At 41.0% G+C, this 10,051-nt stretch overlaps 1 protein-coding gene across 1 annotated transcript in view; it reads right to left on the bottom strand.

The window, feature by feature from the left end:
• Positions 1-10,051, bottom strand: part of cacna1db (calcium channel, voltage-dependent, L type, alpha 1D subunit, b) — a gene marked incomplete at its 3' end in the record, with an annotated part of 98,154 nt that overhangs the window by 11,316 nt on the left and 76,787 nt on the right. Inside the window, exons 30-42 of the mRNA XM_084070447.1 lie at positions 9,957-10,051; positions 9,537-9,647; positions 8,918-8,995; positions 8,127-8,210; positions 6,792-6,833; positions 5,688-5,816; positions 5,276-5,341; positions 4,707-4,798; positions 4,123-4,282; positions 3,792-3,919; positions 3,055-3,151; positions 2,164-2,266; positions 755-856 (exon numbers count right to left, since the gene is read on the bottom strand). The exon at positions 9,957-10,051 is cut by the window's right edge and continues 64 nt beyond it. Of these exons, the coding sequence (XP_083926573.1) occupies positions 755-856; positions 2,164-2,266; positions 3,055-3,151; positions 3,792-3,919; positions 4,123-4,282; positions 4,707-4,798; positions 5,276-5,341; positions 5,688-5,816; positions 6,792-6,833; positions 8,127-8,210; positions 8,918-8,995; positions 9,537-9,647; positions 9,957-10,051 (1,287 nt within the window). The remainder of the gene's footprint in view (positions 1-754; positions 857-2,163; positions 2,267-3,054; positions 3,152-3,791; positions 3,920-4,122; positions 4,283-4,706; positions 4,799-5,275; positions 5,342-5,687; positions 5,817-6,791; positions 6,834-8,126; positions 8,211-8,917; positions 8,996-9,536; positions 9,648-9,956) is intronic.

Raw genomic sequence — 10,051 nt, forward strand, 5'->3', positions numbered from 1 at the left:
AAAATAACGTCGGCTAGACTGAAGACAGTAGAAACAAAACTACATACTGAAACAAAGTAGGTAATTTATAATAACACTGCATAACAGCAATGTTGATTAGAAATTAACATTTAGAAAGTTGTGACTTATAAGAGAGGGACAAGGCGATATATTGACAAATCGTAACATGCACACATTACAACATTGTAAAACACACAACGCAGCAAGTCCCACTATGATCAATAAGCACACCTGGCCCCATTAATGCATTAATAGCAAGTAAGGATCTATGATTAATCATCAAATCGTTATCGGCAACATCAGCCTTAAAAAGCAAACATGTTCAAATCCCTACTGGAAACTTGTATTGCAATATTGGTATTGGTCGATTTGACCATGCAATTAATCGGTAATCGGATATTCACCAAAAGTTTAAATAATATTGTGCATCTCTAATAGGAAGCCAAACGTTTGTAAGTGGTCAGCCTCCCTATGACAAGGCCAACCTTCCACCCTTGGATGAGTGATTGCGAACGGAGTTGGTCGCTGTTTGTGCAGTGTAAAAGTAAACACACATGCATTGCTCTCAACTCATTCCTGAGAAACTATATTTGAGAAGCAAATTTGAAGAGAGGTGCAGAAATAAATATAACCTTGCTACATACATGAAAGAGAGTGGGACAGACAGTCAAAACGTACAGAGTGAGAGAGAGAAAGGGAGACTTACAGCCTGAGAGAGATATATTTTGGGAAATGATACGTGTTAACCACTGACCGCCTGCAGGGGGCACCACTTGATCTAGCAGCTTCATGCTGGTTCTCCTCCAGATCTTCTTAATCACTACCCGCAGCTCCTCATTGGCCTGATCCAGGTTGCCTTGGTGACAAACAGAATACAAAAGGAAATGAACAAGGGAACCAGGAGACCTGGTACTGCCGCGTTATTATGAATCCCACGCCAGGTCCTGGCAAACCCGCTGTGATTGGCCAGTAGTCGCTGTGATTGACAGTTCTCGTTTTTGCTACTATGCCTATACCTAACCTTAACCCTAACCTCAGTAAAACTATGCCTAACCCTAACCTCAGTAAAACTATGCCTGCCAGGGAGCCAATCAGACAGGTAAGGCGGGTCTAAATCCTGGAGCGTTGGTGGGATCCATAATCAGGCGGTACTGCCAGACCCCTAGTGGTTGAAATCTGAATGGCCGGACTTCGCATGACGTGTGTACAGAGGAAAAGAGGGACAGACAGACCGACCGACAAAGCCTCATGTAGTCCGACCCCCTGGGTCTGGCAAAAATAATCGAAAACATAAAGAGTCATTGTAAGATCCTTTGGATAAAAGTATTGCGGGCGCGCACACACACACACACACACACACACACACACACACACACACACACACACACACACACACACACACACACACACACACACACACACACACACACACACACACACACACACACACACACACACTCCCCTCCACTTCTGTTGAGGCAGTGGTCACTCATTGTAGATAACAGCTCCCTCTTGTGTTAAAATTTAGAAAGACATTAGACTAAAGCAGAGTGTTTAACGAATGGAAAGTTTCCCCGAAATTGAACCGCAGCTGAAATTTGTCACTACATACGTTTATACTTGTGTTTACTCTCATACATCTCCCTCCTTTTCTTCAGATCACATATTTTACAGTAATCAAGTTATGCACGAATGATAACTTCATTTGAGGCAGAAGAATCTCTTAAGACACAGGGTTTTGATTTGCCAAGTGAAAGGAAATAAATCAACACATGTCCACATAGCAATCAACGTAAACCCACCAAAAAATAATAACAATATTAAATATCTAGTTTAATCCAGTGGTTCCCAAACTTTTTAGCTTGAGACCCAAAAGAAAAATTGTATGTCGCCCTGGTACTAAAACTAGTGAAAATAGCCGATCTACAAGCACACAACGTGTCACGACGTAATGTGTTGTGTGCTTGTAGATAAGCTATTTTCACTAGGCTACTTCTTTAAAAAAAATACATTTATAGAATGTCTTTGATTTTTGATTCATGAAATTATTTAGATTTTTTTTTTAATATTTACTCACAAGCTATACAAATTGGTCCCCGACCCAGAAATGTTGTCCTGATGCATAATTTGTTTGGGAACCACTGGTTTAATCCATGAACTCACCCTCAGTCTTGATTTTGAGTGCTGTGCGGACCAGGGCGAAAAGTGTGGCATTAAACATGACTGTCCCGTCACTGTTCAGGGGCATGTTCATTGCCACCAGACGCTGCAGGCAAATACAGGAGAAAGAATGAATGGAGGAAAGGGTAACCCTTAAAATAACAGGTGTACAGTACATTACACAGAAATAACATAATAGAGTATATCGTCTCTGTCTGGTGGAAACCTTTTATGTCTAAAACCGTAACATTTTTATTAAAATAGTGAAAATAGCCGATCTCCAAGCTCACACCGTGTCGCATCACGATGGGTTGTGAGTTTGGAGATTGGCTATTTTGTACTCTAGCTTGTACGATGAAGTAGGGCATTTATTTACAAAAGAAAACATAAAAAGTAGAAAAATGGAGATACAAGGCTTCTGCCTGAAACGCATACAGTAATAAACATAATTATGAGCAAAATAAATTAAAAATACAGTTATTATTACTAGAGTTTAACTGTCATTGTTATCTACCACCTGTGACCAAATAACTGTTTACCAAATTGAGATTACTTTTTAAATAGCCCATTTTTAAGAGGTGCCAGACGCTTCTACAAGTGACTGTATGTACAGTATCCATATAGCATGGCATCTAATCTAACACATTCAACTAATTACAACACAAATAGGATGACAAAGCCACTCACACACACGCCTCTTAAAAAGAAACGCACACTCACACACGACGGATGCGATTTGATGGATACCAAATTCTGTGTGATATTAAATTTCTTCATAAGCCGTTTAATACTGTATGCACTATACTGTATGCACTATACATACCAGTAAAAGTCCTCAATGTAAATGTATCCATTTAAGTTAACAGTCAGGATAGTGTGGTTGTTGTAGCCCACCTTGCATGCCACTCTGTGAGGACAGAGCTTGCCAAAGCCCAGGGGGGGTTGGATCCTCCTGAGCAGGGTAACAACATCCAGGTGCTTTATCCTGCCCCTGGTATAATGAAGAAAAAAACACATATGTTGCTCAAAGGCTGGATCAGTATCTAAAGGTTGGTCACAGGAAGACTGAAATGGCCCTTTAAGTATGACTATTAAGTGATGAATTGGTATAAAAATAATTCACAGTGAGCGAGAGATAGAAAGAGAGAGAGAGGGGGGGGGGGCGAGGAGCGCAAATTAAAAGTTATTTTGTTTCGTCTAGTCCTTTCCTTTCTTTACAATTTCACATCGCTTGTGATCGCTCGAATCTAGTCGCTGCTCATTTGCACTTTTTTTTAGTCAGTGATCTTATCGCCAGGCGTCTCGTCGCCCCAAGTCACTCATTGTAGCCAGTGGAAATGAATGACTGTAATATACAGAACAATTATAATTTAGGTATTTAGCAGACGCTCCTATCCCCAGTGACTTACAAAATGCAAGCCAACAACAATAGTAAGTGGTTAAGTAAATTGAGTACTAATTAAACAAGTAAGTTCTACAAAGTAAAAACAGTAACTTCTACAAACTAACTATAATTACAGCAATGCAATACCTTCAATACGTTTTTCTTCTTTATTTAAATAATGGATGTTTCTGCCATTTAAGTACATTTTCTTTCACAAGGAAGGTGAACTTGTAGTCAGTGCACTCACTTAGCTTCGGGGTCGTACTCTGACCAAACCCTTTTAAACTCGTCTAGGTGATGAGGCCCCAAAATCGACCAGTCACGGGTGAGATAGTCAAAGTTGTCCATGATGACGGCGACAAACAAGTTGATGATCTGAGATAAACAAAACAAATCGGAATATATCTCTGAAAGAACCATGCTCTTCTACCCTGTAAGAAAACAACTTAACAGCTGCGTTTGACATGTGACGACACAATGAGGGCACTTTCACACCAGCCCTGCTAAGTCTGGTTGGATCAAACCCTGGGGCGTACATGCTATACACTACACTACAGTTTGATGACAGGAAAGCATACCAGGAAAGCACAGAGCATGTAGAAGCTGATGAAGTAGATAATGGCAAAGCTACTGCCACACGTCTTCTCCTCTCCAGGGTTGTAGTCTGACTCGGGGTCACACAGCTTCCCTGGCAGACAGGTCAGCATTATCTCCTGCCACGCCTCGCCTGTAGCACACCTATGATAGGAATAGAACACGCATACTAGGGTGTCAGGAAATATCGATGTTTGTACTTGAGTATGTTAATTTTATGTTTTGTCATGCTGTATTGATTCTCAAAAACACTATTGTGTCAAAAAGCCATGATGTTGGATGCTACAGGGACTGTGATGAATACAAATGCACATCCCACTGATCTGACACTGATCTCTGTATTTTTATTCATTCTTTATACAATATATTGCCTTGCTTACAGTATTGTATCACCAGTTTCTTGCAAATACACAGTCCCAACACATGGAGCATGCAACAACATGTAAAGGAAACCATAGGTGTACAATGGAAGAAAGGCCAGCTTCAAGTACATATATGTATACACACATGCATACACACACACGCGTGCTGACAGATACATACTGTACATTATTTCACACATACAGACCTGAAGAGCATAAGCACAGCTTGTGGAAAAGTCTGGAAGTTGTTGTTGCGGTTAATCTGTGTTCCGTCCACCATTGCTATCTTCCCAAACACCTAAAATACACAAAATATACAACCGTTTAACTATGAACTGACAAACCAACCAACTTGTCACCCACCTAAAAACCAACCAACCGACCAACCAACAACCCAACCAACCAACCAACAACCCAACCAACCAACTAACCATTCATCCAACCACCCAGCATAAATCCTATGCAACAAATATCCAGTAATCAAACATGCTAGCTAAAATGTTACAATGTAAAACTGTAGATAAGTCATCAAAACAACAAGAATGCTGCTATTACTCAGAAAGGCGCTATGAATTGTCTCAGCGTGTCAGTATTAAAAACAGACTGAGATCAAAATAATACACAAAAAACAACCTTGAACTTCTGTTCTGACAGGTCAGACAGGGGCCGCCCTAGTGGTAACAAGAAGAATAGTAATAAAAGAGACAGTGATTACTATAGGGCTCTCGCATTTCATGAGAGGCCCAAATTACAGAGAATAAATGGGAGTTGGTACCTGCATCCCGATGACAGCATAGATGAAGAACAGCATGGCTATAAGGAGAGCAACGTAGGGAAGAGCCTGAGAGGGAAGAACACAGTTACTGTGCCATATAAGACATTTCACAGGTTTCATCACTGCAAGAGTCGCTGTGTTCATTCCTGTGAACGCTTAGCTTCTGCTTTTCAACCAATTCCAACACTATTATTAGACAATGGGCCTACAGTACATTTTCAAACAAGAAGCCTATAAAATATGAGTCTTTCCATGGCTCATGATACAACTTAACCACATCTGACTGGTTATTATCCATTTGCATCACTAAATTTGAGAGGCCTCTCACTGCTTCCTGCTATACACTCATATGCCATTTAACAAACCTTTCTCATTTAAATTTCCCTCATGCAGTAAGGAGTGACAGTCTCACCTGGAAGGACTTAATGAAGGTCCACAGCAAAGTTCTGATGCCCTCCCCCCTGCTCAGCAGTTTGACCAATCGCATCACTCGGAACAGACGGAAGAAGGTGATGGAGATTCGAGCACTGTCTTCTGTGTTCTGAGGTTTGGATTAGATGATAAAAGGGATGAGACATGGAATGAAAGGTGAGAGAACAGGTGTATTATGCATTGCTACAGACAAAGAATTTATTTTTTCATTCATCTGAATTGTGTATGAATGTATTTGTGCATCCATCCATCCATCCATTATTGAATTGATTATTATAATCTATGCATCATTCCATCCCTAACTTAACATGCACAACTGACATGAATCTGTTTGTACATCCATACACACAAGTACATCTGACATACATTCTATATTTATATTGTACTGTATAATTGTGCTGTAACTGCATTCCTTTTCCTCCATGCAACTATAACGAAGCAAAACAGAACACGTGCCCATTAAATACCAATGGCTTATACAACAAAACAGACCTACATTACACACATAACCCACACACTGAGCATGCTTCTGTGAGTGGTTGCCACAGAAACTATCAACAGGTGAGAATCTATAGTCCAGAAATGGTGGACATACAGTAGAGGCCATAGAACACATTTATAAAATGCCATGACAGAGCTTTTATCATCCCATTATGAAACAAACAAATGGGACTGGGACAAAAAGGTGTGGAATAGTGCATTATGATTGAAACATTCATACAGTCTTTTACATACATCTGTCATGCTGTGCAACCAAATAAAACAAACAAGTTCTCAACAAACAAGTGTCATATCAAAGCAAGGCCTCTGACAAAGCCTGTGATTCACGGCCAAAATGAGACAAAAACAATGAGACCTTGAGAAACGTTCAACACTCATCTCGCCCTTTTCATTCAAGGCTCATATTTCATCACGAACAAGCAAGACAGTTTGACAGAAAACATCTTGATGTTTTCAACAAGCAGTGTGCGACAAATATCTGAGCAACAAAAGGTGAGAGTAGAAAAGAAAAAAAATCTATCTCAATCTCAAGGCCTCGACTTGACTTTGGATGACGACGAAGGGGGGAGGGGCTTCTTCTTACCCCTGGCTCCACTATCACCTTGACGACGGGAATGGCTGCCGACTTGAAACCGAAAGCCTACGATTAATCTTGAGTTACAACCACACAAAAAATAACCACATCCTACAGTACGACAACAGCCCTACCATTAACAAGGACAGAATGCCTGTTGTGAATATCAACTGCCCAGTATGTCATTACCATTGATTTGCTCAGAAACCTAAAATGTGTAATCGTATAATTTTTTTAAATTATGATGGAGAAAAAGAAAGCATTCTCTACAAGCACAATGTACCTGACACTAAAACATACAAGCATCAGCATAAAGCCGCTCGTGCAAAACAATGACACATTCATGTAAAACCATTTCTGTGAGATGCATGCCTTACAATGGTGAAGGAATGATTATTACAATTCATAGCTTAAATTATAGCCTGTAATATGTGACAGAAAATGTTAAGCAGGGGAAAACCTTGACAAACCATCCGAAAATGTTTCATATGTCAACAGAAATAAATGTGCATCAGCTCTGAAAAGTTTGTGTCATTGAAAAAGATAATTATCATAAAAGGCATGGTCCTTGTGTATCAAACATTCATGCAGCAAATCACCATAGTAGAGCTTGCCTTTGGGCAGTATCAGAAATGTAAGTGCATAGTGTGCGTATAAATCACACGCAAAGCATGACCGACAGACACAAAACATTTACGATATGGCATATGCATCGATCGTACTAACTCAGGATGAAAAATAGGCATCAAAGTAGGCTTGCAATAACTATAGAATGAGTATTGAATGGATTAATATTACACCTACTAGGATAAAACCAGAGAAACTGGACATAGTACATAAAGTGATCAAATGTAAATACAGTTCACCATAATAATGGGGTTGCGTTCAGACACAACACGTTTGAGCAGCATTTTATAAAAAATACCGTAATTTCCGGACTATAAGGCGCTACTTTTTTCCCATGCTTTGAACCCTGCGGATTTTACACATGCGGCTTATAGTCCAGTGCGGCTGTACACATTTGTTTTTTACCTAAATTTGTCTGTTGCAGCATATATTCAGGTGCGCTTTATAGTCAGGAAATTACGGTACTCATCATTTTGTCCACTGTATTGTTAACCACTGGAGTGCTTTTTCATCACTATATTGTTAGAAGGTCATCTAACATCATTGCATGCAAATGTTATAAAAGTTGAACAGGTAATGTACACAACTACTTCTAAATTATGAATGAAACTCTGATACAGTATTAGTTATTATTATACAGTATTAGTATTAGTTAGCCAGGCATTCTCTGCAACGTCATACACAGGGCAGGGGGGGGGGGCATCCATGGCTACTTACATTTATCTCAGTGATGGCAATGTCAACCACGCTACCCACAACAATTAAGGCATCAAACGTGTTCCATGCATCAGCAAAATAGTGCTGCAAGCGCCAGCCCAAAGGCACAAAGACAACATGGAAAAAAAGGAAGAGAAAGGAAGAGAACAGAGCGAGGAAGACAAGTGTGAGAGGGAAGAAGAGGTGGAGAAGAGACAGAATATGAACAATAGAGAAAAAAGAACATCAAAAAGTTGATCAGAGAGATTGACAGTCAAAGCCTTACTGACACCGAGTCCTCTGTGAGGAGGCTAAGCTTTCTGTGTGAAATATGCCTCAATTTTGAATCTGATGAATATAAATGTTGCATATATCTACTGTGCCTCATGTTGATAAGGTTGAAAATAAGTCAATCATAGTTTACTCTCAGAACAGGCTGGTAGAATGCGACACCACAGACTTTGGATCAGTACTTCAAAACAAAACATTTCTCAAACCTTGACCACTATTTTGCATAGTAGGCCAGTATAGGGAGAAAAGACGCCAAATAGCGTTATTAGGTTTGCTCCTAAAATTAGACCGAGCAGCAAATGGTGTCCTACTACAACCAACAATAGAATCAAAAGAATGGCTTTGAGACCAGAAGTTGCACCCAAAGCCAACCCTGAAATGATACCATGACACTAGGAAAGGAAAGGACTAAAGCAAACAAGTTAAGGAAGTTAGGATGGGAGGGAAGGAAGGAAGAAAGGAGGGAGAGTAGCGTCAGTTGGAGGAGGGGATGGATATACGGCATGCTGACGTGCGTCTACCTGGCTTAGGATGATGTCGACCACACTGCCGATCACCACCAGAGCATCAAAGACATTCCAGGGGTCCCCGACATAGCCCTGCTCACAGTGGTACGGTACGCACAGTCAGCAGGCAGGGTGTGAGGAGGAAGGGAAGGGATTGTGTGTGTGTGTGTGTGTGTGTGTGTGTGTGTGTGTGTGTGTGTGTGTGTGTGTGTGTGTGTGTGTGGGGGGGGGGGGGGGGGGTGAGGGGTAACAAGGGTAAGTACAGAAGGTAAGTACACCAGTAAAAAGGGGAATGGGAGGATATGGGGGTGAGGGGGGCGTGAAGAAGAGAGTGAGTGTGAGGGTACCATTAACAGGAAAAGCTGCACGCTGTCACAGAAAAGTAACTGGTAATATTGTTTGGGATAAAACATTAAAGAGGAAAACTAAGGGAGACACTTTGTTATGGTGAAAGAGAAGGTACTGGGTGGAACATTAGACCAGTGTATCTAAACTACTGGGTCAGTCAGGGGCCAAACATGTCTTTTCATAGCGGGTCATGGATCTGAAGGCCGCATTTGGGTCCCAGCGTGAAACCAATTGAGAACCACTGGTTTACTGATTGAAGTGAAGGTAACGAATCAGAGAGGCTTACCCTGGGTTTGAAGGCGATGAGTTTCAGGATCATCTCTACAGTGAAGACAGTAGTGAAGACCATGTTGAGGATGTCCATGGCATAGTTAAACAGCTGAGACTGACCGTAGTGCTAGAGAGAGAGAGAGAGAGAGAGAGAGAGAGAGAGAGAGAGAGAGAGAGAGAGAGAGAGAGAGAGAGAGAGAGAGAGAGAGAGAGAGAGAGAGAGAGAGAGAGAGAGAGAGAGAGAGAGAGAGAGAGAGAGAGAGAGAGAGAGAGAGAGAGAGAGACAGAGAGAGGATACGCAATATAGAGGATGAGGTGAGGGAGAAGAGAACAGAGGGTGAGGAACAGATAAAGAGGGAGAAATAATACAAAATATAGATATATTTTGTTACAGTAGCATGTTTTATGTGACAGACTGAATGGAGGGTTCTTATACCTGTATGGCCAGACAGAGGGTGTTGAGGATGATGAGTACAAACATGACGTACTCAAAGCCTGTTGAGTTGACCACGTACCAGAACCGGTACTGGT

This window comes from Gymnoscopelus microlampas, assembly GCF_963454915.1.
Source record: "Gymnoscopelus microlampas genome assembly, chromosome: 10".
NCBI classification, from domain to species: Eukaryota; Metazoa; Chordata; class Actinopteri; order Myctophiformes; family Myctophidae; genus Gymnoscopelus; species Gymnoscopelus microlampas.